The sequence below is a fragment of the Eriocheir sinensis genome, chromosome 68, assembly GCF_024679095.1.
Source record: "Eriocheir sinensis breed Jianghai 21 chromosome 68, ASM2467909v1, whole genome shotgun sequence".
Lineage (NCBI taxonomy): Eukaryota > Metazoa > Arthropoda > Malacostraca > Decapoda > Varunidae > Eriocheir > Eriocheir sinensis.
Genome location: NC_066576.1, coordinates 7,100,951 through 7,127,673, shown reverse-complemented (window position 1 = coordinate 7,127,673; position 26,723 = coordinate 7,100,951). Strand labels below are relative to the sequence as shown.

Here is a 26,723-nt window from a genome sequence, read left to right as displayed (position 1 = left end):
AAACAACATGATGAGCACAACTGGGTCAAGAGAGGGGTAGGAGGAGGTGCCCTGAGGCCGGTACTGGCAACACAGGCCACCCCACGGCCCTTCCCTTGAGCCAGAGGTGCCAGGTACATGAATCACATGGTGCTCATGGAGGGGTGGGTGCACCCAGGGTTAGGTTATCTCTTGCTAACTAGTGATGGAGCCAGATTTGGGGGTCATTAAGTTAGTGATCAGCACACCCGATAACTGGTAAAATTCAAGTTTAAGTTGCATCAAAAAGTACAGTATGTGTGGACACAGCGAGAAACACAAGGCAAAGGTTCTCCCTCTTGGACTATTGTTCAGGAACACTCATTCCATTCATCCTTACAGGACATATTTAAGATTTTGCTCCATTCTAATGCAAAAGAAACTTAATAATTTCTCATTTGCAATTAATAGTTTAAGTAAGCAATAAAATAGGATTTAACTAATCTAGAAACAAAAATTTTGTATTCAAAGATCTATAAAATGAATCACTAATATGGATGAAATTCATTCACTTGTATATCAAACAAAAAATATTCTACAAGCAAATAAATTTTTCTCAAGCAATCATATGTACTGTGTTCAGCAGTCCTCCGCTTTCCTCCCCTGCCTGTGCACCCAGCATCAAGGAGTTGCAACACACACTAACACCTTCCTCTGACAAGTAACACACTACTTAAATATGAACTCCTCCATCACAGGACTTCTTTACACAAAGGCTAAAGTTTAAATCTATGTAAGTTTGGTTTAGTTCTAACCTTCTGTGAACAAGGATGTTAATCAAGGGCAACAAAATCACCATGGACACCTTTTTGTACCTCAACATCAAATATATTACTCATGTATTTGTTTAAATCTTCTTTAACTTCCAGAAGACTTACTATCAAATACTTCTGCTTAGCCATTGCATATGAATATTACACAGAGAGTAAAGAAATGTGATCCAAGGTTTCCTCATCTCCCTCCTTCTCAGTAGTAACATTCACTCATCAGCACTGCCCTACACATTGTCATCTGCAATACTCCATCCCCTGACATGAGTAATAACAGGAATATTCTCAGATTCATGTGAAGTAACAACCCCCACCACTGCCCACAACCAACATACAGTCCCTACACTCTTCTCCAAACCATTGCTGTTCGTTGGTCATGGCTCAGGATGCTTATACCAGGCACATTGATATCTCACCACTGAGTTAAGTGACACTATTAACCACACTATTAACCCGGTAGCAGTGACGGGCCAAATTTGTGGCTTTACCATGTAGCAGCGACGGGCCAAATTTGTGGCTTTACCATGTAGCAGCGACAGGACAAATTTGTGCCATGATATTCCCCTAAAAATAGATGATACATAATCTGATCACAAATGCTTTGATATATATTATGAAATGGTTTGTGTGAGGGGTGATTTTTTCTCATTTTTCTCGCTTGGATGGACCATTAAGAAATATGATCCCCGCTGCTACCGGGTTAAGATCTTACGGGACACCCTCGCACTACACATCCTGCCCAGAGCAAACACAGCAAATGCCTTCTCACATATGAATACACACACACAAACACACTTACATACCACCACCCCAAATGTGCACACTCTACTTCCACCATTCTACAGGACAACACACTGCCACAGACACTCAACACGACACCACCCCCACAGAACACACGATCACTACCACACCACAGGGAAATCACCACCACCATCACCTGTTGCTACTCCACAAGGCACATACACTATTACCATCACCCCATAACACACACATACAGTTCCCCACACTTGCCCATACACTGCAGCTACCACATAACTAACTGCCACAACTACCATCCCACATGACCACACACTACCATCACCAATAGTCACACACACACACACACACACACACACCAATGCCCACCACCTCTAACACCCCACAGCACCACCAAACAGCACGTACCTTCTCCATCCAGTGTGATCCTTGCTCCTCTCCCTCGCCACACACCAGGAACTGTTCAGCACACACCTGAGGAAGGAAGTAACTACATGAACACATATTTATTTATTATTATTATTTCATTTTTACAGCAAGGGAGGCAGCTCAAGGGCAAAAAGTAAAAAAACGACAACGAAAAGCCCGCTAGATGCTGCTCCGAGCTAAAGAAGAAAAGACATAGAGGCCAGAAAAGAGGTCAATTTCTAATGAAGGTGTGTCTTAGTACTCTCACCATGGAAGAAAAAGCAATCACTATTATGTGTGTGGTACCTTTAATATACTTCCTCTAGGTGGAGGTTCGATCGAATCTTACGCTGGGATAAGTTATCATATCACTAATAACTATAGTGAAACCAAATTGTCGAGTCCGTTTTGGTGTTGGCTCTCGGGGGTCTATTTCTCCCCTCTGCTCTGCCACACAGACCCAACACCTATTTTATCCTCTCATATGTTACCTATAGCTTACATATGAGAGGAAGGGACAGGTGTTGGGGTGTGTGGCAGAGCAGAGGGGAGGAAAGGACCCCCGGGAGCCTACGCCAGACCGGCCTCGACATATTTGGAAGACTATAGGTGATCTTTGAATGAACTATAAACAAAGAATAGCAAAAAAATAAAATCCAATACTGTGACTAACAAGGATCAAAATAATATAACTGTAGGTGTGTTCAGCGTCAAATTACTGTCCCTGGCACCCAACGAGCACAAAGACAACAGACTCTGAAGCCCACCTTCCGGATCTCGTCCTTGAGGCCAGACATCTGTGCCCGGGTGTACTCAATGCCGGGGAACACATCGGACAGCAGCGAGAACAGCAAAGGGATGTCCTCGGCCACCAGTTTGGGCACCATGGTCTCACAAACACTCTGGATCAGGATCTGCCAAGGGAATATAATAATTTAATTTCTACCATCAGATCTGAGGTCATAAAGAGTGTAAATGTGAAAACTGAAAGAAACTATGGAATTTGCAAAAGATCTATTTAAATAAACCAACCTTGGCTCCTTTAAAATCAAGTTAATCCACTAAGTACTAATACTGAATGGATCGATGAGTAACGAAAGTGTGTACGAGCGTTTTGGAATGTGTCACAGGGGTGAAGGGAAGAAGTGTGGAGTGGTGGAAGAAGTGAAGCGACAGACTTTAAAGTGGTTTGGCCACATGGAGCGAATGGAGGAGAGTAAGATGACCAGAAGGGTGTATGTGAGTGAGATAGAGGGAGGGAATGCTAGAGGGCGACCTCCAGTGAAATGTAGAGATAGGGTGCAAGAGTACGTTGGGGAGAGGGGGGAAAGATCTTTGAGAAACTTTGAGCAGGCAAGGAGGGAGTGTCTGGATAGAGAAAGATGGAAGCTCTTCTGCCGTGGCCATCCCCTGGTGGGAGCTTCTAGGAGCAGGAGTCGATGAAATGATGATGATGATAAATCCCTGATAAGTTTGGTTTTGAGTCAACTCAGTCTACATTCATTATATAAAGGCAGTTAATGCTGAAAGTCTACACTACACTGTGACCACGCCCTCAGTAGCAACAACCAACCTCCTGCTCAGGGAGGTTTTCTGCGATGGTGCCTTCGTCGATGACTGCCTCCTCCCTGCTCCTGAGGTCCTCCTTGATGCGCTGGATGCGGTCACGCTTCACGTTGCCGGCAGACACCAGGACAGACTTGAGGGCACGCAGGCCAAAGTCGTAGTGGGACTGGTTGGACAGCTGCTCATCACACAGCCTTGAAGGGAGATGGCAAGTCAGTTCTATTCTTGTTGAGCCTGCTAGCACCAGGCAACACCCCTTGAAGCCAAACAGGAATAGGAAAAGCTTTGGAAAGTTTTGTTTAGTCGGCGCAACATCTGTGGTCATATGCCGGAGAGAGACAAGAGGGGAAGGAATTATAGAAGGGAACAGACCCCAGGAGACAGAACACAACCCCTGATTAATACCTGGTACCCACTCACTGCTGGGTGGACAGGGGTGTAGGGTATCAGAAAAGCCGCCCAAATTTTTCCACTCCGCCCAGGAATCGAACCCAGGCTCTCTCGGTTGTGAGCCGTGTGTGCTAACCACTGCACCACGAAGCCCCCCAAACGGGAAAAGGACTTCAATTATACCATTCTGGTCATGCATCGAATCACCACCATCCCAAGCCATATTCCAGATTATTCTAACTAATGTTCTGGACAAAAAAAAACTTGCCAATTAAATGCAGAGCTAATGGGGAGGTTTATAAAGCTGAGGAAGTTTGAGATCTGAATAACATTGAATGACACTGGCAGAGGAGACAAGGGGCTGTATTACTAAACATTTCGTCGTCCAAGAACACATATTTGACAAGGCTTTCATAGGTGTTTGGGACATTTTCAGTAGTTTTATGACCCTGGTGGTAGTCTGACCCTTCTTCTGTATCGTGAATCTAAAGAAACACTCATTAGAACCCGATTGATCCCCTCTTTGACCTTTAGAAATAGTTGATATGAGAAGCGAGTGTGTCTTATAATACCAGGCAAGATATTTTGAGGGACTGATTAAAGATGATAAAACAATATAGGTAGTAATATATGAGTATATGGTTGGTGACAATGATGAAATTTGTACAACTGTCCCATGAATAAGGTTGAGTAATTTGGAATGAAAGTCAGAAAAATCTATGGTTGGCCCATTGGTATATATTGCTTTAGCAAGTATTGATGAAAAAGAAACCTAATAGAGACAAAATCATGTTTGGGTTGGTTTCTGCGATTTGTAAAGTATTTGGGGATGTAAGGGTGAATTAAATCATGATTTGATGAGGCTAGTTATACAAACTCCTTAGAAACTTACTTGAAGAAGGGCACAATTTTGCTGGCCAGCTTCTCGGCAGACCTGAAGCCCTGACTGAACAGCATGACCTCAGCGATGAGCTGGCGGTCGGGCTTGGTCATGGCCAGGGAGCGGAACAGCTTCTTGAGGTTGTCCGGCAGGTTGGAGCGGCCAGCGTAGCCAGGGTTCATGGTGATGAAGATGGCCATGTCGGTGGAGACCTTCACCTGCTTGCCCACCAGTTCCACAGTCAGCACTGGAAGAGGATAAAAGGCATACAACATTAACAAGCTTGTCTTTAAAAGTAGTCACCCCTCAAATAGTACGGTTTCCAATAGTTCGGTTTTGGTTTTATGTGGATTTTCTAAGATGATTTTTTAGGATTTTTGAATATCCCGACAAGCAGGAAATTTAAATATCCTAAAAGATATTCTGTGACAATCCGTATAAAATCGAAACCGAACTATTGGAAACCATACTATTTGAGGGATGACTTTACGTGGTAAGCTTTATGATAGCGAGTGTGCAGCAAAGCTTGACTCCACCCACAAGTAAGTATCTGGGAGGCTTCATGCTAAAAAGATATATTTATTACATTCAAAATCTTGGTAACCTCTTTCATCAGACAACTTTCCAACACTGCCACACAAAATGTTCACATCGATTACCTTGGGCGGCAGTCTTGGAGCTACCGGCCTTTTCTTTCAGGGCTTCTTGAATGGTCTGAACTTGCTGGGACACGGCTGACAGCATCCTCTCCTCCAGACGGTTGAACTCATCAAAGCAGCCCCAAGCCCCTACCTGCACACCACACAGCCAGAAATGTAAGTTTGGGTGTATCTACCTCTGTATCTATTCTGTTAACTGTTCCTCAAGCGCTCCTTAACTCTTTCCATCCGTACTTGTATACACACTTCAAGCCCTTTTGATCCTAAGCACATGACACACTTAATCTGTATTCTCCTTCCTTTGCTGTTCAGTATTCAGTCACACACAAAAAAGTAGTTGAGCCTAAACACTTATTGCAAGAACTAACCTGACAGAGACCCACGAAGATCCTGCCCATAGCCTGGAAATCAAAGGTCTCATCACAGTTGAAGACCAGCACGAAGCGGCCCAGCTGGTTGCCCAGAGCCTTGACCGACTCAGTCTTGCCAGTGCCTGCCGGACCTGAAGGGAGAACAGACTGTCAGTAGTGAATGTCTGTGGATCATCACACAACATGAGCAAAGCAAACACAAACATCACCCACCCAACAGCTGCATCTTGATATATTGCCATGAACAAAAAAGGCCTAGAGCCCCATTAACATAATAACAGTGATCTCTTTACAATTCTGCCATACACTCAACATACACGTCTGGGGAGGGGTGTTGAAGAAAGTAATTACGTCTACGAAACAACAATATCTCTTGACTGTATTGTACATAGAAAGAGTAAATTTTCTTGTTCCAAAGCATACCAAAGGGCGATCCTCCGAGGCGTGACTCCAGGGCCTGGGTCATGGTGAGGTAGCAGCGGTCAGTGAGTGGCGTCTGCACCAGCTTGTCCTGCACCCCGAGGTACTCAAAGCCATAGTTGAACTTAGCATTAGCCATGTGGATGCTGAGTTGCTTCAGGGGGTCAGTCTGCTTGGGGTCAAAGTAGAACCTCATCTGGCACAGCCAGTCAAAGGACTTGGGATTGGTCACTTTGTTCTTGATCAGGTTCCTGGTCACTGTCCTCTTGTGCACAAATTCACTGATCTGAAAGCAGAGACAGTCTCACACAAAGAAAGGAACTACAAAGACTCCACTGTCTTGGACTCCTGGAATATCTTTGTAAGCTGAGAGTCTGTGATTGGCCAAAAGTACTTGCTAAATATACCATCTTGGTTGTGGGACCAAGCCTTATCATTCATGTCCAAGACAACACAATATGCTATGTACCAGATGCTCCAACTTTTTGCGACGTAGGAGAGGCTGCTCCTGCAGAACAGAGTCGGCCAGCACAGTGAGGGTGGCCTCCACCTGGGCCAGGGTCTGATCCAGTGGCCCACAGTCACCATTGGATGCAGCCGCCAGGCCAGCCTCAACCTGGAATGATGAGGCCAATCAGCCATTATGCCTGCTGTCACATACTTGACTTTGTCTTAAGAAAATATAATATTAATAAGCCCTTTTTGAGGTTGTGTCTTGGAATAATTCCCTCACCTCTTCACTCCACGAGATCTGGGCCGCCAGCACCACCAGCTGTGCCTGGTACTTGTCACACCAGGCCAGGTAGCTGGCGGTGTCGATGGGGCCATGTTTGAACTGCTTGATCTCCCCAACGGCCGCCGCCAAGTTCTGGGCCAGCGTCATCCTCATCTCCCTCTCCACCTGTGACAGCCACTCATTGATCTTGGGGAAGTCAACTGTTGACACCAAACTGTTGAAGGGCACCTGTGGACATAAATCATAGATTAGTAAATTTACAAAAAAAGGGACAGATTTTTTGCCTATTTACAGCTTACAAGAAACAGACTGCCTTCCAGCTTCTCTAGTCTTGTGAAATTTTAAACCTCTTTTATATTCATTTTTAAGTTCTTCCTTAGCTATATCTATTTATGTACCCATTAACTACACTACTCTGACCCAAGCTTATCTCATTAATTTTCTTAATTTTACAGGTGGAGGTACACATCACAATACCAAGACACTCTTTAAATAAGTCCAAGCATTAAAATTCAATAAGCTAAAAATTTAGACCATAAGGGATAACTATAATAAAAGATAACACAAAAAGCTTTTCATCTGAACACAACATATCCCTCACCTCTTCTCCTTCTCGCGAAGCAATGCCGGTGACCACTGTCTCTGTCTCGTCCAGGATGATGGCGGTAACTCCAGCAAACATCTTCTTGAAGTGCTTCTGCAGCCGAGGGATGTTCTTGCTGTTGCCAATGATCTCCAGCAAGTCCTCGTCTCCCACAAAGTAGAACCTGTGTCAAACATTCAATGTAGTTACATCACAATGAAGGACAATCACATTCACAACTGTGACCTATGACTATTTAAAGCAATCCTTCATTTCAGAAATTTATCAACATTGCCTCAATGAACCTCAGGTGTGGTGTCTCTCTCTCACCTGGGGAAAGAGGATCTCTCTCGCTCCAGGTATTCACCAAGAGCTTTCTGTATCTTGCCCAGGAGGTCGGCCAGGCGTTCCAGGGAGCGCTGGACACCCTGAATGTTGAGCACGTCCATCACCATTGGGGACTTGCTGACCTTCTTCATCAGGTTCAGGAACTCGGTGCTGCAAAAAGAGAGAACAGTTGAGTCAGATGCATTCATCAACATGTGAAGCTTGACCTTCACTGCTACATTAAGGAGAAACTGTATAAAGATGCTTATCCACTTCTTTATAAAATAACTGAGACTGCAACTACTCATCATTCATAGCCATTCATAAAAAATTACAAAATGACAATACAAAATTATTTTGTCACAAAAATATTGCACTAAGAGTTTACTACTCCACCTAAACCCCAGATGAAACACAAATATTAATCACTTTCTTCTGGATTTTCCCGAAAAGCAATGACGTGGCTGTGTCTGCCCCAACCAGGCCCACAGTTCCAACACAAGCCAGGACCCAACACTCACCTGATGCTGCTGAAGCGTGACGTCTCCACAGGCAGCAGAGCTTTGATGTCTGATGAGCCAGAGAAGATCCCCTCCAGGTAGACCCAGCGCCTCTGCACGTCAATCCACACGTCAAAGAGAGAGTTGATCCTGTTCAGCTTCTCCTCCCAGGTGAGCGCCTCCTCCTCAAACTCCCTGTAGTAGGGCGAGAGCTTCATGGCAGCCACAGAGTTGATGTGTTCCTTCACCTTGTTGAAAAGGTCGTCCCAGCCGCGGATCAGCTTGCACTTGTTCTGGTAGTTGATGAGGTCGAGCTCGTAGCTCTGCCAGGACTCCCTCACCTGCTTGAGGAACTCCTCCAGGGCCATCTCTCCCTGGGCCGTGATGATCACGTTCTTGATGATGGCCTCGTTCTTCACCAGGTCAATGTCCCACACCTGGCCCAGCGTCAGGTCGCTCAGCACCCAGGACACGTGCAGCTGCTTCATGAGGGTCTTCCAGTGGCGCTCCTTGAGGGCGTCGCTCTTCAGCTCGATGATGGTCATGTTCACCTTGGTGTAGCCCTGCAGCAGCCGCTTTACAAACTCGTAGCTGGCGTACTGCCGCAGGCGGGCCGGCAGGTCCTTCAGCTGGGTCAGCAGCTGGTCCAGCTGAGCACGCAGCTTTCTGGGCTGCACTGAGAGCCATGGTTTCTCCTTCATCTCATCAATCTGTTCCCAGATCTTGGCCAGCTCGGCCCACACGCCCTTCAGGTCCTGCAGTTCTTCGTAAGCTACAGTCATCCTGTCCTCCGAGGTGTTGAGGGCACCAGGCTCCTGCAGCTCCAGGGCCTCCTTGGCCTTGGCCACGTTGTCTCGGTCATCCTTGAGGCGGGTGAACTTGCTCTCGTAAATGGTGAGGCGCTGCAGGGCCTCGTCGGGGCGCAGGTGTCCCTCCACAGGCTTGCCGTGCTCCCAGTCCTGCAGGAAGTCATTGGTGCGGGTCTCCACCGCCTTGTCCTCGGCCACAATCTTGAGTTGCAGGGATGCCACTTGGGTCTGGATGCTGGAGTCCTTACGGCGGATGATCTCGTTGAAGGCGCCCCACTCACCTTCGATGTTGTCCACGTGCAGCCACTGGTTGGGGAACTGAAAGCGCTGCCGCTCCAGAATGCGCTGGCCCTCCTTGTACATATCAACGTGTTTCTCCCACGTCTTCATCTTGCGCTTGAGGGACTGGACGTAGGTGATGAGGGTCACAGCATCGGACGTGCTTGCTGCATCAATGCTCTGCTGCTCCAGCTCGCTGCGGCTCTTGGAGACCTGCACAAAATTTTGTCAGTTAACCTCAGTCTGGCCATGAAACATTACTTAGCCTTAACCCAGTAGCAGCGATGGGCCAAATTTGTGGCATGATATTTACCCCCCAAAATAGATGATACATAATCTGATCACAAATGCTTTGATATATATTATGAAATGGTTTGTGTGAGGGGTGATTTTTTCTCATTTTTCTCGCTCAGAGGGACCATTAAGAAACATGATCCCCGCTGCTACCAGGTTAAAAGTAGGCAAGATCCTATCAAGTGCCCCACATTGTACCACATCAACAAGTGCATAAATTATCTATAACTCATTACAGACGAGACAATCAATCTACTCTCCTCCTCCACCCCACTGATACATATAAAACCCATCTCGTCCTCATATACAGTGTTCTTAAGCCCTCACTCACCTGGGCATGGAACTGTGTCATCTCCTGGCCCAGCAGCTGCCCAAACTTGCTGAGGACATCCTTGTGCCAGGAGTCGTACTTGAGGGACACCTTGCTCTGAACCTTGGTGTAGTCCACAACGATGGGCCCGAAATTGCGGCGGGTGTCAGAGGTGTCGAAGGTGGTACGGCACTGCTTGATATCCTGCAGCAGCTTCATCCACCTGCACACACACACACAGGAAGACAAGGATGAAAAAGTTGGAAAGTTTCGTTTAGTCGGCGCAACATCTGTGGTCATATGCCGGAGAGGGATGGAAGGGGAAGGAATTATAGGAGAAGGGAACAGATCCTAGGAGACGGGACACAACCCCCGATTAATACCTGGTACCCATTCACTGCTGGGTGGACAGGGGCGTAGGGTATCGGAAAAGCCGCCCAAATTTTTCCACTCCACCCGGGAATCGAACCCGGGCTCTCTTGGTTGTGAGCCGAGTGTGCTAACCACTGCACCATGAAGACCCCTCAAGACAAGGATGAACCCAACCATAAAATACATGTGAGAAATACCTGAACGTTATGGTGGGAACTATTTTACAGGAACAGGAGACAAACTAAGTGAAAGCCAAAGATGCTCACAACACACAGCTCCATGAAAAAAGAGACAGAGGGAAATACATAAGGACAGTGACCAAATTCAAGGAGGCGGTGGCTGAGTGGTTAGCGTGTGGGTGCTACAAGCTGACAATTATTACTCATTAACAAGTGGCCTAAAACAACCAATATGCTGACCTGAAGACCATCTATCAACCTGGACTTTATATTAACTCTATAAAGAGGATCAAAACAAGCTCCAGGAGGCAGCATGAACCAAGCAAGATGGTGCCACTGTAAACACTTGCCTGCACCATAACAAGCTGGGGCCAACCACCAGGCTCTGATAAGCAAGTCTACAGATGCTATAGACTGAATGTAAAGAAAATAATAAATAAAAATAGAAAATAACTCCAAAAGTGTCTTGAAACATATTACTGTCATAGGAAGGAGGGAGGAAATACTGAAGAAGGACAGCATCTTAGATTAATTTACAGGAAACAATAATATCCTCTAATAAATGTCTTGCACACATAGATTTCCAGGCAGCCCCATTTTCTAGTCCTGCTGAAGATATGACCAAACAAGCCTGACACTTTTTTCTAGTCCTGCTGAAGACATGACACACTGGGCAACACCAATCCACCAAACAAGCCTGACTCACTTTTTTCTAGTCCTGCTGAAGACGACACACCAGCCAACACCAACCCACCAAACAAGCCTGACTCTTTTTCTAGTCCTGCTGAAGATATGACACACCAGCCAACACCCCCACCAAACAAGCCTGACTCACTTGGCCACATCATCGCCCAGCTGGCCGTAGAGGTGGTCGGGTTGCAAGTCCCACAGCGACTGGTACTGGAGCCACTCCTTGACGTAGTTGGTAACCTCGTCCACCACCATTTCAATCGCCTTGTAAGCTGCCTTGATGTAGGCGTGTCTCTCGGGCAGTTTCGTCAGTAAGTTTTTGTATACTTGTGTGGTAGGTCTGTCCAGCCCAACCTGCAATAGGAAGAGTAAGTTCTGTTGACAATTCATTCTCTTGCTTTTAATCCAATGAATTTTTGTACGACACAATTCACACGATGTTTTCTTCCGTCAAGTTTATAGAATCAGTTATCCAGTGAGATTGTCCTTTCCGCAGACGTTTCTACATTTAAGTCTCGTGTGAATGTCTTTTTGAAACGGTAATTTTATTTTTCCTCCTTTTTGCTTTGACTGGCCAGTTTCTCTCATTGCCTTTGCTTTTCTCAAGTACCTTTTGGTATTTTGTGTGGTTCTTGTTGTATTTGTACCCTGAAGGGAGGCTTTGGTAGCTTATCATAATAATAATAATCATAATAATAGTAATAATAATAATAATGATAAGAGTCCGCAATATATTCAGTCCACCCACCTGGTACCGCGTGCTCTGAATGCGGTTCTGTGAAGTGACAATGGCCTGCCAGCCGAAGAGTTGTTCCATGATCTGGTAGCGCGCCTGCTCGATGGCTGGGTGCATGTACATGGTCTGGTTGGTAATGCGCACCTCCTGCACGACCTGGTTGATCTGTGGACATGATACAAGAGTACGTAAGTATTTTTCCCTCATGGGGTGGGAAGGTTTAAGATGACCAATATGCAATCACAAGTTTATGCAATGGAAATGAGCTGTATAAGAGATGCATGTGGTGTGTCAGGATGGGATGGAGACTGGAGAAAGTAATGAAAGTATGTATGAGAGGTTTGGTATTGGTGTAACACTGCAGGGAGTAGACTGTAGAGTGGTTGAATGAGTGAATCGTGGTGTTCTAAGATGGTTTGGGCATGAGATGAGTGAATGAGGATGACTTTGTAAAGTGAGAATATAGATACGCAAAGGGTACATCACTTACTGGAGTAGAAGGCAAGTGAATTGTATGAAGATGGGAAGATAGCTTCTCCCAGAATAACAAGATTGGTTTGTTTCTTCTCTTCATGTAAATTGAGGCTAATCTTCCTTTATTCAAGACTAAACCATTATGGGTGATTTTTTTCTTCAAACTTAACCGTGTAGCTGCGACGGGCCAAATTTGTGGCTTTACCGTGTACCAGCTACGGGCCAAATTTGTGGCTTTACCGTGTACCAGCTACGGGCCAAATTTTTGCCATGATATAAACCTCCAAAATAGATGATGCATAAACTGATCACAAATGCATTGATATATGTATTTTTCTTATGTATATTATGAAATGGTTTGCGTGAGTGATGAATTTTTCTGATTAATTCGCTTAGAGGGACCTTTAAGAAACGTGATCCCCGCAGCTACTGGGTTAAATTCAAGGACGTGTATCTTTATTCCTCTCAGGCCTGACATTTCAACTTTACTTCCCATCTAATCCCATCATCCTTTTCCCACTTCTAGCAACTCTGCCCCAGAAACATTTGAACCCTTCCCCTAATCTCCCAATCCCACCTTCCTTGTCGGTCCCATCCCTCCCCCCAGCAGACAGGCACCCTCACCTTGGGGTCTCCTCCAGGCTTGTGGGTGGGCTTGTCTGGGGTGTCAGTGTCCATGGGAATGTCAATGTCCTCATCCTTCTGTCGCTGCCCAAGGAGAGCTGTTGTCCACGCTTGGAGGCCAGCCTGGAGGCGGGTGGCGAGCTTCTTCTCAACCTGCAATACACCAAGACATGACTTAGCTGAGGGAAGATACACACACACACACTTGTATAGATGACATGGTTTGCCTTATTCTGTTATAATTCTGTAATTATTCCACATGTTTACTTGATCTGCAATTTTCTTTCTTACAGGCAGTACTTATTCAAAATCTGGACACCACAATGTTTCACTTCTAGGGTAGGCGGTGGCTGAGTGGTAGCGTGCTGGGCTCACATTCATCGCATGATGGGCGACGTGGGTTCGAATCCCCACGCTACCACCTCGGATTTTTCAGTCACCGCCGAGTGGCTTAAAACTACCCACATGCTGTCCTGAAGACCACCCATCAACCCGGACTTTAGAGGAAACCGTCCAAGTGAATCAAGAACGAGTTCCGGGGGGCAGCATGAGCCAAGAGAAGATGGCGCCACTATAAACACTTGCCTGTGCCATGACGGGCTAGGACCGAACACCATCCAGGCCCCTCAAGCAAGCCTACCGGCACTATAGGTGTTCACGTATAAAATAAATAAATAAATAAACAGATAAATAAAAGATGAGTCATGAGAAGGAGACCCACCTGCTCGTCCAGCCTCTGCACCCAGATGTGGAGGTTGGAGTACTGGTGGAGGGAGAGGTCATCCACTGCCTTCTGAATTTTGTTGAGGATCTCGGCAAAGGTGGAGTGGGCATACTGGCAGGTGTCCAGTGACCGCACATCCACATCCAGCTGTTCCTCCAGTACCAGCAAGTCATCCACCTGCACCATGGGGAAGTGGATGATTGGTGATATCATTCCTCTAAATGGTACTGAACCTCCAAGTTGTAATTAGAAATAAATCTGATAAATCATACACTAAATTACTGCCAAGACAAAAATACATAGTGATTTGTCACCCTCACTATCAACAGGATGGCAACAAAATAAGTGGAACAACAACTCACTCATAATAAAACATACACATTAACCTAGTTATTTCAGCACAATATACACTAGTATTACTCTCTTTCAGTGCATAATAATTCTACTAAACCTGAGATCCTAAGCCAGACATTAACTTAACACTTCCTAAGACTAGAAGGCAATCATCATGAGACCCAGACAGCAACACCTGGTCCCTCCCCCTGCCGGCCCCTACACACACCTTCTCCTGGAAACTGAAGACGCACTCAGCCAGCCGCTGCACGTATGGGTCCAGTTTGTATGACTCCCACACCAAGGACATGCCCTGGAAGGTGGAAGGATGGAGGGTGAGAAAAGCAAAGAATATTATGATTGTCAGAGAAGTCTCATCAAAAAGTACATAAATATCTCTAATAATCTGATACACACTTGTTAACAAAATGCTGTTTAACTAACTTTACCTATAATCAGGTCACGGCCCATGTTTCACTTGCATATGTGAGGGTTGGTATATTATTGTTGGTATATTATTGTGTTACTCAAATCCCTCTTTACCTCCATGCTCACACTTCTGCCATTCATGATTCATCCCAAAGACCCTACCACCATTCTTCCTTGCAATGCCCTTTCTCTTATCTCTCCCTCCGTACCACCATGCATACAACTATGGCGGTCATGACGCGTTGGAATACAAGGCAACTAATACAAGGTAAATGTCTGAAAACTGTCCAGTATCTTACATATTCAAGGTCAAAGTCAAGGGTTGCCTGGAAGCAGTGATTTTGCTCTGTAATGTCTCATAAAACTGGAGGTTGCCCTTTAGCATTCCCTCCCTCTATCTCACTCACATACACCCTTCTGGTCATCTTACTCTCCTCCATTCGCTCCATGTGGCCAAACCACTTTAAAGTCTGTCGCTTCACTTCTTCCCTTCACCCCAGTGCAAAAGTTTTTTACAATTTCTCACACCTCTTCCATTCAACACAGTAATACACTTAAGTTAATGTGTCCACTCCTTTATCCCCTACAGTGGTAACCATAAGTCTCTGCCTTACCTCAGACACCAGTCCTTGCACCTCCTTGCGCATGCCGGCAACGAGCAGCAAGATGTTGGTTTTGTCTTCCATCTGAAAAAGGTGATGAAAACATTACTACACGACTATTAACAGAGTCTTTAAAAGCTTTGAACTAGGGATACTGAAGTTTTTAAATGACATCTCTTGAGCCACGCTGTAACAACTATATAGTAAACTTATTTCCTCCATCAATACTATAATTTACTCTTAATGATGTGTATGTTTTAATCATGTGAAGATTGGAGCTCTAAGATAACAATATATCCAAACCTTCACTGCTGTTGTTGTTTTGTTGATAGCATGGAGGGCTGCCATGCTAAGAGTAGTCTTAAAGCATTATATTACACCAGACCAGTAAGCACTGACATCAAATATGAGGAGCCCAGAAAATGGTGCATGCCACTCTGGGCAGCACACTGTTGTGATGGCCTCAAGACCCTAGTCCATGAGTGTGGGGTATGTGGCCTCCTTCGTCTCAGGGCCGGCAAGGTGAAGGGTGCCCTGGACCCCAAAAATATTCAACATGCATGTCCTCTGATGTTAGTCACTTCAAACATGCAACTCCCTCTATTGAGTGGAAAATTTAAATGTTTACATCAGATGTTAAAATGAAGTATTCTTTTGCCATCATGCGCAGCCATCCAACAGTGCTCCATCAAGCTACACACCATGGCAAGTGTTAAGCCCTATAGCTCATCGCAAAAGTCTGGGATCACAACACGCACAGGGCCCTCAAAATACAGTGTAATACGCCGATACTCATTTGATACAATCTCTTGAATGCAGTCACTAAGCTTTACACAGAGCCATCCTGCTGCTGCACTAAGGAGAAGAAACTGACAATGAACTACAGCCAATGGGAAGTAAGCCACAGGGGGAGGGGATGCACCTGAGATGAATGGGGAGGGGGGAGGGAGAAGCACATATATCAACTATGTCTCACCTTTTACCTTCCTCTCTGGGCTAAACAAATGATGCCCAGGACAATGGCAGGGTGTCAATATATTAAAAATTAAGCTTTGCCTACAGTCCCCACATATGAAACCATGTGGAGTTACAACTTCAATGTTTACTTAAAAAAAAGTCATGCAGCTATGGTTTGTCCACAGGAGTACAGCACAGGAGACGTTCAGAAAATGTTAAAAAGAAATCCAGCTTCCAAGACTAGAAATGCTTTGGCCTCACATGACACCGGAATCTTTGCAAGTGCTCTCTTTAAGGACCACAAAAGGCCGTCAACATGCCAGTCCATTACAGCGAGTGGCATCATGTGAGGTGCAGTGGGAGGGAGGGAGGGAGGAAGGCGTGGGAGGCGGCCAAGGATGACAAGAGAGCGCGGTTATGGCATGATTAACGATGAAGCCACACAGACTTGGGCGAGGAGGGACATACCAAGGAGGTGGCCTTGATGGCGGGGCTGTGGGGTCCCCCTCGCGACAACAGCTGTGGCGCCAGTGTGTCAATATCAACAACAGGGTGGGTCATGGGGACACAAATCAGTGGTCAAGAAACACTTCAAGAGGATGACCAAAACATGAAGACAGGAGGAAACAGGAAAAGGGTGAATAAGAGAGACACAGGTAGACAGATGGACAGAGAGAAAGGGAGTACACAGACTTTATGTTCACTTCAATGTCACTACTCTTTGGTCCTCTGCTAACCACTAGGGGAAAAAACACTAGTAAAATGGCCAGCTTCATCTTAGAAAATATATACAAATCATTTCATTGTTCCCCCGATGCCTGTTCAGTCCTTTGATATCTTCTTGCAAGTTAGCATTCTATTAATCATCACACATCAGCTGAGAAAAACTGCCACTCAATCCCTTAATAGCTAAACCTCATTATCATCCTCTAATATTGGAAAAGCAACAGCCTTGCCCCCATGATGCAGAAAAACAAAAGGCCACTTCAAATATCAGAGTCTTGCCACACTAGCCAGCATTTATAAACAGCAAAAGCAAGCTCAAAAACCTCAATCATCACTCACAACCTTGGTCACAGTCACTCTCAAATATTTGAAGTGGTTTCTCCTATTGCAAGGGAAGAAAAAGAGGTGGCATGGAGATTTAACCCGGTAGCAGCGACGGGCCAAATTTGTGGGTTTACCGTGTAGCAGCGACGGGCCAAATTTGTGGCTTTACCGTGTAGCAGCGACGGGCCAAATTTGCGGCTTTACCGTGTAGCAGCAACGGGCCAAATTTGTGGCTTTACCATGTAGCAGCAACGGGCCAAATTTGTGGCTTTACCGTGTAGCAGCAACGGGCCAAATTTGTGGCTTTACCGTGTAGCAGCGACGGGCCAAATTTGTGGCTTTACCGTGTAGCAGCGACGGGCCAAATTTGTGGCTTTACCATGTAGCAGCAACGGGCCAAATTTGTGGCTTTACCATGTAGCAGCAACGGGCCAAATTTGTGGCTTTACCGTGTAGCAGCAACGGGCCAAATTTGTGGCTTTACCGTGTAGCAGCGACGGGCCAAATTTGTGCCATGATTTTAACCCCCAAAAATAGAGGATATATAAACTGATCACAAATGCTTTGATATATATTATGAAATGGTTTGTGTGAGGGGTGATTTTTTTCCCATTTTTCTCGCTTGGAGGGACCATTAAGAAACATGGTCCCCGTTGCTACCGGGTTAAGAGTCTGTATCCTGCTTGAAACAACACATCGTTCTGGCCCATTCTGGTACAGGTCTTTAGTTTTCAAGTCTGCCATTCAATGATCACTAGCCTCTAAGGGTTGAGATTGAGGATGAGGAGTGTCACCACCATGCCACACCTTTTCCTTCTTTATATCTTGTAAGAGCAAACAACAGCACACAGCGCCTCACCTTCTCCAGCGTCCGTTCGTAGGTGCGCACACTCTCAATGAGGGAGATGGCGAAGGGGTACAGCTGATTGGCCTGGTGAGCCTTGTTGACGATGGCCAGCGGGACCCGGAAACCCAGGTTCTTCAAGTTGCGCACCTGAGATAAAGACAGACATTAACTGTGTATCTACTTCCAGACAGTGAGGTAAATTTTGCCAGCTTGAATGCACCACAATGTAATGGATGACACACCTGGCTACAAATCCAAGGACCTGAGAAAAGTTGGAAAGTTTCGTTTAGTCGGCGTGTGGTCATATGCCGGAGAGACAGGAGGGGAAGGAATTATAGAAGAGAACAGATCCCAGGAGACGGGACACAACCCCCTATTAATACCTGGTACCCATTCACTGCTGAGTGGACAGGGGCGTAGGGTATCGGAAAAGCCGCCCAAAGTTTTCCAATCCGACCGGGAATCGAACCCAGGCTCTCTCGGTTGTGAGCTGAGTGTGCTAACCACTGCACCATGAAGCCCCCGTATAAGGTTTGACATTATTTGTTTTCGTCCTAAAGTGATCAAGCTGGTGACTACCTCTAAAGCATAATCCCCCACTGGCCACAACCCGACACCTGCCCTTGAAACACACTCACCTCCTTGGATAGGGTGATGATCTCCGGGAGGAAATTGACCTTCAGCTTGCACTCATTGCCCTTGCCTGTCTTGGAGCGGTGTGTCTCGATGGCAAAGATACGGCCGGCCACACCCAAGTTCCTCTGCTGAACCTGAGGGGAGAGTAAACACCTTCAAAACAGACCATCCTATTCAGTACACGGGCAAAAAGAAAATACAAAAATGAGTATAAAAAAAGCCTGTTATAGTGGTACTTCTGCTCAGATGATAGTGGAAGTATTATTAAGGAAAATTACAAAAAATATAAACTCTGGGACATGCAAGCTCATTTGAAAACTCTTCCCCTAAAGTAATATGGGCAAGGCAATTTTACTTATCCCTTAATCTCTCAGTTATTTTACGCCTTTGCCATAAGATGACACTGTATGTATGCTCCACACCCCACAGTTTGCAGTCAACACTTTCCCTGTACAAATGACAAGCCAGTCCCACTCCTCCTTACACTCAACACAAAGAAAGACTATCTAACAGAACATAATGCCTAGTACAGCAAAATAGCTCACAAAAGTAGAAAGTTTCGTTTAGTCGGCGTAACATCTGTGGTCATATGCCGGAGAGACAGAAGGGGAAGGAATTATAGGAGACGGGACACAACCCCCGATTAATACCTGGTACCCATTCACTGCTGGGTGGACAGGGGCGTGGGGTATCGGAAAAGCTGCCCAAATTTTTCCACTCCGCCCGGGAATCGAACCCGGGCTCTCTAGGTTGTGAGCCAAGTGTGCTAACCACTGCACTACGAAGACCCCATTAGCTCACAAACTTGCATTTTTTATCAGATCATAATAGAGTAAAAGTTCAAATAATTCATGGTGCTTATTGCTGGCAGGAAAAAGAAGGTGAGAATTTATAAGTTCACTAATTCTTTACATCAGCGTCATGGAAGAGGCAAGGAGTGAGGTCGATGGGAGGAGGGGAGAGGCACTGAACCTTTCTTGCCCAGTCATCAAATAATTCAAGATGCTTATTGCTGGCAGGAAAAAGAGAGTGAGACTTTATAAGTTCTCAAATTCTTTACATCAGCGTCATGGAAGAGGCAAGGAGTGAGGTCGATGGGAGGAGGGGAGAGGCACTGAACCTTTCTTGCCCAGTCATCAAATAATTCAAGGTGCTTATTGCTGGCAGGAAAAAGAGAGTGAGACTTTATAAGTTCTCAAATTCTTTACATCAGCGTCATGGAAGAGGCAAGGAGTGAGGTCGATGGGAGGAGGGGAGAGGCACTGAACCTTTCTTGCCCAGTCATCAAATAATTCAAGGTGCTTATTGCTGGCAGGAAAAAGAAGGTGAGAATTTATAAGGCCCATGGGAGGAGGGGAGAGGCACTGAACCTTTCTTGCCCAGTCTTCAAATAATTCAAGATGCTTATTGCTGGCAGGAAAAAGAAGGTGAGAATTTATAAGGCCCATGGGAGGAGGGGAGAGGCACTGAACCTTTCTTGCCCAGTCATCAAATAATTCAAGGTGCTTATTGCTGGCAGGAAAAAGAAGGTGAGAATTTATATAAGTTCTCTAATTCTTTACATCAGCGTCATGGAAGAGGCAAGGAGTGAGGTCGATGGGAGGAGGGGAGAGGCACTGTACCTTTCTTGCCCAGTCATCAAATAATTCAAGGTGCTTATTGCTGGCAGGAAAAAGAAGGTGAGAATTTATATAAGTTCTCTAATTCTTTACATCAGCGTCATGGAAGAGGCAAGGAGTGAGGTCGATGGGAGGAGGGGAGAGGCACTGTACCTTTCTTGCCCAGTCATCAAAGATATCCTGAGTGTTGAGCTTGAGTCTGAAGGAGTCTCCGTCACCCTTCAGCTTCTGCCCCTCCACATGGCTCTCCCAGCCCTTGCCCAGCACATCCTCCACACGCCTCATGTAGGCCGTCAGCTGCCGGTCAATCTGCTTGGCCCAAATGATGGAGCCAGACACGGGAGGCAGGTCCCTCACTGTGCTCATGCGGCAACACTTGCTCTGAGGGTACTGCACCTGTGGAGGAATGCACACAATCAGAACCCGACCCCTGGAAAATATTAATGCACAGAATATCCAAACTTCGTGTTATTGCCGAGGTGAGACAATACAAAACAATCAGGTGACCATTTTCATGTACTACAACTGGAGCTTGAATCAGCTACCTGCCAGATGCAAACTTATTTATTGAAACCAGAAAAGTTGGAAAGTTTGGTTTAATCGGCGCAACATCTGTGGTCATATGCTGGAGAAAGACAGAAGGGGAAGGAATTATAGAAGGAAACAGACCCCAGGAGACGGGACACAACCCCCGATTAATACCTGGTACCCATTCACTGCTGGGTGGATAGGGGCGTGGGGTATCGGAAAAGCCGCCCAAATTCTTCCACTCCGCCCGGGAATCGGAATTCAAGAAACTGTTCCTTACGTAAATAGGAAATAGGATGGAAAAAAAGAGAAGCACTAACCTTGAACTTCTCATGGAGGCTCTCAATGTCATCCTTGACCCTCTGGATGAGCTGTGTCTGGTACTCCCGGATAGCGCCGCGGATGTGTGGCCGCACGAACAGGGCATTGAACCGCGAGAAGATACGGAACATTTCGTTGGCATTCTTGGCCGTGCCCAGCTGGTCCCTGAGGCGCGCTGTGATGCGAGTCTGAGGAGAGGAAGGGATGGTACGGTGTGACATGGCAGATCAGGTCCGGTCGTTGATATATATTACAAACGAAAATAGCGCCATGAAATAAGATAGAGGTTTAAGATCTATTTAGCAGTATATAAGACAAGACAGTATTGGCAGAAGCAAGAGACAACCAACTCACGGCCGGGCGCTCACCTCAACACGATCGATCCTCTCGTCGTAACGCTTCAGAGCCGCCTCCCACATCTCAGTGCCCTCCTTGCTAATGTCCAGGCCGTCCACCTCCTTCACGTTCTCGTAGGCAAGGTTCACCTGCAACCAAGAGGATAATCTGTTAGCTTACAATTTTTTTTTTATTATTATTATTATTTTTTTTTTTTTCGTGTACTCCTGAAGCGCTGGCAGACTCTCTTGAGGGGCCTGGATTGAAGTCTGCTCCAGTGTTCGGCAAGTGTTTATAGTGGTGCCATCTTCTCTTGCTTCACTTTATCTTGAGGTGGGTGCTTCTGCATGATCCTAAATACCTCGGTCATTCACTCTGATGATGGCAGTCTGTCCTTCTCATTGACAACTGAACACACTTTAACATAAATCAAACCACTGCTTGGCTCAAGGTTTAAATAATCAACTGCATGACAGGAAACATAATTGTAAGACGTTGAGACAATCTTTTTTATCACAGGGCAAAAAAACAACCACTAAGGGCTCCTCCAGCAAAAGGCCAAAAGAGAGGTCAATTTTGGATACTTGTCCTGATCACTATCCTAAATAATAACAATTAGTCTCCAAAGATTAATTCACAAGAGACGTTTGTGTTTCCAACCCTCAAACACTGATCCATAGAGAGAACAAGCAGGGAAACTATATAATTCTGTAATAAGAACCAGGTCAACTAACAGACATCTTCAAAACCAATACAACAGCCTCCCCAACCCTCAAACACTGATCCATGAAGAGAACAATCAGGGAAACTATATAATTCTATAATAAGAACCAGGTCAACTAACAGACATCTTCAAAACCATTACAACAGCTTCCCCAACCCTCAAACACTGATCCATAGAGAGAACAATCAGGGGAACTATATAATTCTATAATAAGAACCGAGTCAACTAACAGACACCTTCAAAACTAAACCAACAGCCTCCCCAACCCTCAAACACTGATCCATAGAGAGAACAATCAGGGAAACTATATAATTCTGTAATAAGAACCAGGTCAACTAACAGACACCTTCAAAACTAAACCAACAGCCTCCCCAACCCTCAAACACTGATCCATAGAGAGAACAATCAGGGAAACTATATAATTCTGTAATAAGAACCAGGTCAACTAACAGACATCTTCAAAACCAATACAACAGCTTCCCCAACCCTCAAACACTGATCCATAAAGAGAACAATCAGGGAAACTATATAATTCTGTAATGAGAACCAGGTCAACTAACAGACACCTTCAAAACTAAACCAACAGCCTCCTCCTCACCTCTTCGATAGCGTTAAGGTCAGCGGCATCCATCTCCGGCTTGAGGTCAGCCGTGTCGCCGTCCGCCAGTGTAGTGGTCTTGACAACAGTGGGACGCAGCACACGCACAATCACTGTCCTCAGTTGCTCGTGCTGACGCCGGAACTTACGCATCTGTTCCATGCGAGTCTGGAGCTTCTTGTGGGCCGGGGACACTCGCCAAACCATCTTGAGTTGCTCGTCGCGCTTCTTCTTCACAATGTCTCTGTTGTTGTGAGGGAAAAGGGAATATGTGATGATTACCAGGGAGGAGTAGATTATATAAACACACACACACACACATATATATATACATAAATATATATAAATGATATGGTGGACAGAGTGACCAGTCATGTATGTTTGCAGATGACGCAAAGCTATTGAGATGAGTAAATGGTCTGTGAGGCATTGCAGAGGACCTGGGTAAAATATGGGAGTGGAGTGGTACATGGCAGATGGAGTTCAGCCTTGGGAAATGTAAAAAAATAGTTTGGTAGGAGTGGTAGATGTGAATATGATTAAAAGATGGGAAGTGAGATAATATGCAGAGGAGTGGAAGAAAAAGATTTGGAAGTGACTGTCTCAGAGAACATGTCACCGGACAAACACATCAACAGGATAACGGGACAAACTATGAATTTGCTGAGGAACATAAGGACGGCATTTGTGTATTTGGACGAAGAAATGATGAAGAGAATGATAGTTACAATGATAAGGCCGGGGAAAAAGCATGACAAGATAAAGAACTGGTGAGGTGACCATGTAGAGAGTTTGTGAAATAGGACATATGTTAGCCAATGTAAGAGTGGGTGTTTGTCAACCTGAGTGATTCCTCCTCCTAGAGACTTACCTCAACAGCCCCTGAAGCTTCTCGTACTCATCATCCCAGGTGACGAACACATCAAAGCACTGGCTCATCACCTTCTCGAACTCCTCAAAGGCAATGTGCATCAGCCGACGGGTACCCAACACCTGAACCATGAGGAAACAAAACAATTATCTCCACACTCTGCTTGATGGTAAATTATGGATGCAATTAGAACTGTCTCCGTAATAGGAATCCATCATCATCATATATGGTAGGAATAAGGCATATTTCTTCACTACTGAGCCATGAAAAAAGGAGTTTGGTTTAGTCGGCGCAACACCTGTGGTCATATGCCGGAGAGAGACAGAAGGGGAAGGGATTATAGGAGAAGGGAACAGACCCCAGGAGACAGGACACAACCCCCGATTAATACCTGGTACCCATTAACTGCTGGGCGGACAGATGCGTAGAGTATCGGAAAAGCCCCCCAAATTTTTCCACTCCACCCAGGAATTGAACCCGGGGTCTCTCGTTGAGGCAAGAAGCAATCTTACTCAACTCTCCCAAGTGCGAAGTTACATGCTCAAATAAATCAATCTAACTTTGAACAACCACATACAGCATCATTCTCAGTATGTGATTCCGACCCATAATGTCATTTGGGTGAAAAACATCTGATACGATACTGGGCCCAGGATGTACATAATTCAAAATGGGTAGAGAATAAAACTTTGACTCCCTATTATACACAGCACACAACCTCAAGATGACATGAACCGTAAACTCTTATCTTTCACACCACTCATGTTGAACTAAACTACGCCCATCTTGAGAGTAAGGAGTCTGCGTGAGAGCCCACCTTCAGGATCTGTGAGGAGAGGTCCCGGGATATGGCCTCCACCAGCCTGAGGGCGCGCTGGATGGGGTACTTGGTGGAGCGAATCTTACGCAGGTGGTTGAAGATGGCCTGCACGGCTGAGCGAATCTTCTCCAGCTCAGTGGCCGCCAGCAGGTCGTTGAGGGGAAAGTCCTTCATGAGGGGGGCGTAGTCATTCACTGTGGCCAGAGCTTGCTTCAGACCTGAGAGTGGGTAGTGGTGGTGGTGTTAGAGGGTGTGGTTCATTGTTACGTGATAGGCTTCAATTAAGTAATCTATTGTCCCTAATTTCACTAGTCATTTCTTAACTAACTGGGGGTCTTCGAAGATATCAATGTTTGTCATGCCTTACTTTTGTAACCTCTAAACTCCAGCTCCTTAATTAACCCGGTACCAGTGATGGGTCAAATTTGTGGCTTTACCGTGTAGCAGCGATGGGCCAAATTTGTGGCTTTACCATGTAGCAGCAACGAGCCAAATTTGTGGCTTTACCGTGTAGCAACGACAGGCCAAATTTGTGCCATGATATAACCCCCCCAAAATAGATGATACATAATCTGATCACAAATGCTTTGATATATATTATGAAATGGTTTGTGTGAGGGGTGATTTTTTCTCATTTTTCTCGCTTAGAAGGACCATTAAGAAACATGATCCCTGCTGCTACTGGGTTAACCCCTGACTAGAATGAGAGAGGGGTTCTGAAGCAATCTGACAATTTTTTCTCATAAGATGTTCTCTTCCTCTTATCTACTCATCATTGAACATCATGAACTGCTTCCCCACAGTTTTCTCAGTCAAATGCCTTTCAGTCCGAATTCCTAGCCTTGCCATTTTCTTCCTGACTCATCCCAACCCAACACGATAGAGCCCTTCTGTTTGATCCATAACCATTGACATCTAGAGCCTAATACTTTCTTTAAGCTACAAGATGGGATATGGTAGGAGGTTGAGCTGTATATCACACTAGAGAACTATGGCCTCCTCCTCCTCCTCCTCCTCTTTCCCCTTACCTGTGTCTGTGTCGAAGGAGACAGTGGCGTGGAAGCGCTTGCCATGCTTGAGGACATCGAGGGTGAGTGCCACTTCCAGACTCTCTCTCTTGTCCTGGATCTTGAGTAGCGCACGTTCAAGGTTGAGCCAGAAACTGATCTCCTGCAAGGCTGTCCCGCTGGAGGGGTCCCTGTCCAACTTGGTCACCTGTATAAAGAAAGAGATTGTCAATAGAGGCAAGTGTTGGTGGGGCTTGACAGAGGAAGGGGAAGAGATGCATTCAATGGAACGTCAACAGTAAGACTTTAAGGACCATTGTACAACCTTGTCAACTAAGAACTAAATCAAATCACTCTTTCGGAGCTCATCTCTTGTTTTAAGGGAATAGAATGTTGAATTTTTACATTTTGCCTGTTTCCCTAACCGTGAGAAGTGAAGCATAATAAGGGGAGCTGGGAATGTTTGAGAATAGTATAGTCAGTGGATTTTAACGATTAGACAGAAGAGAGGAGATGGGTTTAAGGTAGAGTGGGATATGGACCCTCCAAAATGATCATACTTGTTTCTCTAGAGTTCAGATGACATTGTGGGTGAGGGAACACCATCTGTTTACTTAGTCAATCAATTTAACCTGGTAGCAGCAATGGGCCAAATTTGTGGCTTTACCGTGTAGCAGCGACGGGCCAAATTTGTGGCTTTACCGTGTAGCAGCAACGGGCCAAATTTGTGCCATGATTTAAACCCCAAAAAATAGATGATGCATAAACTGATCAGAAATGCTTTGATATGTATTATGAAATGGTTTGTGTGAATGATGATTTTTTCTCATTTTTCTCGCTTAGATGGACCATTTGGAAACATGGTCCCCGCTGCTACCAGGTTAAATATCAAAAGCTGTGCCTCTTACACTAGCAGGGGAAAAGGGAAGCAACTAGAGGAAGAGGAGGAGGAGTTCCCACCTTCTGTATCTCCCTGATCCAGCGCGCCACACCGTTCTGCAGCTGGTTGAGAAAGTTAGAGTCCTCAACACGGTCCCCGAAGTCTGCCACCTTGGGCCGGGTCCCTTCATCGGCACACATCTTGATCACCTGTGGGGCAAAGAGGCTCTCACTACAAACATAAAAGAGCCTTCTGAAAATACTAAAGAAATAAACAAAAAGAGCCTTATG

General features: G+C 45.6%; 1 protein-coding gene across 4 annotated transcripts in view; it reads right to left on the bottom strand.

Annotated features, from left to right (window-relative positions):
• LOC126988243 (dynein heavy chain, cytoplasmic-like) overlaps positions 1 to 26,723 on the bottom strand; it is a 52,390-nt gene that overhangs the window by 19,982 nt on the left and 5,685 nt on the right. For 2 of the 4 annotated variants that reach the window (XM_050846285.1, XM_050846286.1), the window contains exons 6-35: positions 26,514 to 26,642; positions 25,575 to 25,761; positions 24,544 to 24,764; positions 23,727 to 23,848; positions 22,856 to 23,099; positions 21,566 to 21,682; positions 21,197 to 21,385; positions 20,502 to 20,744; positions 18,732 to 18,863; positions 18,106 to 18,240; positions 16,665 to 16,715; positions 15,252 to 15,323; positions 14,438 to 14,521; positions 13,873 to 14,052; positions 13,152 to 13,304; positions 12,066 to 12,218; positions 11,463 to 11,671; positions 10,098 to 10,299; positions 8,406 to 9,685; positions 7,888 to 8,055; positions 7,576 to 7,741; positions 6,972 to 7,202; positions 6,708 to 6,854; positions 6,242 to 6,524; positions 5,816 to 5,949; positions 5,448 to 5,580; positions 4,801 to 5,035; positions 3,526 to 3,712; positions 2,720 to 2,866; positions 1,953 to 2,018 (exon numbers count right to left, since the gene is read on the bottom strand). In XM_050846285.1, the coding sequence (XP_050702242.1) occupies positions 1,953 to 2,018; positions 2,720 to 2,866; positions 3,526 to 3,712; positions 4,801 to 5,035; positions 5,448 to 5,580; positions 5,816 to 5,949; positions 6,242 to 6,524; positions 6,708 to 6,854; positions 6,972 to 7,202; positions 7,576 to 7,741; positions 7,888 to 8,055; positions 8,406 to 9,685; positions 10,098 to 10,299; positions 11,463 to 11,671; positions 12,066 to 12,218; positions 13,152 to 13,304; positions 13,873 to 14,052; positions 14,438 to 14,521; positions 15,252 to 15,323; positions 16,665 to 16,715; positions 18,106 to 18,240; positions 18,732 to 18,863; positions 20,502 to 20,744; positions 21,197 to 21,385; positions 21,566 to 21,682; positions 22,856 to 23,099; positions 23,727 to 23,848; positions 24,544 to 24,764; positions 25,575 to 25,761; positions 26,514 to 26,642 (6,000 nt within the window). The remainder of the gene's footprint in view (positions 1 to 1,952; positions 2,019 to 2,719; positions 2,867 to 3,525; positions 3,713 to 4,800; positions 5,036 to 5,447; positions 5,581 to 5,815; positions 5,950 to 6,241; positions 6,525 to 6,707; positions 6,855 to 6,971; positions 7,203 to 7,575; positions 7,742 to 7,887; positions 8,056 to 8,405; positions 9,686 to 10,097; positions 10,300 to 11,462; positions 11,672 to 12,065; positions 12,219 to 13,151; positions 13,305 to 13,872; positions 14,053 to 14,437; positions 14,522 to 15,251; positions 15,324 to 16,664; positions 16,716 to 18,105; positions 18,241 to 18,731; positions 18,864 to 20,501; positions 20,745 to 21,196; positions 21,386 to 21,565; positions 21,683 to 22,855; positions 23,100 to 23,726; positions 23,849 to 24,543; positions 24,765 to 25,574; positions 25,762 to 26,513; positions 26,643 to 26,723) is intronic. The other 2 variants (XM_050846287.1, XM_050846288.1) reach the window with 1 other exon arrangement.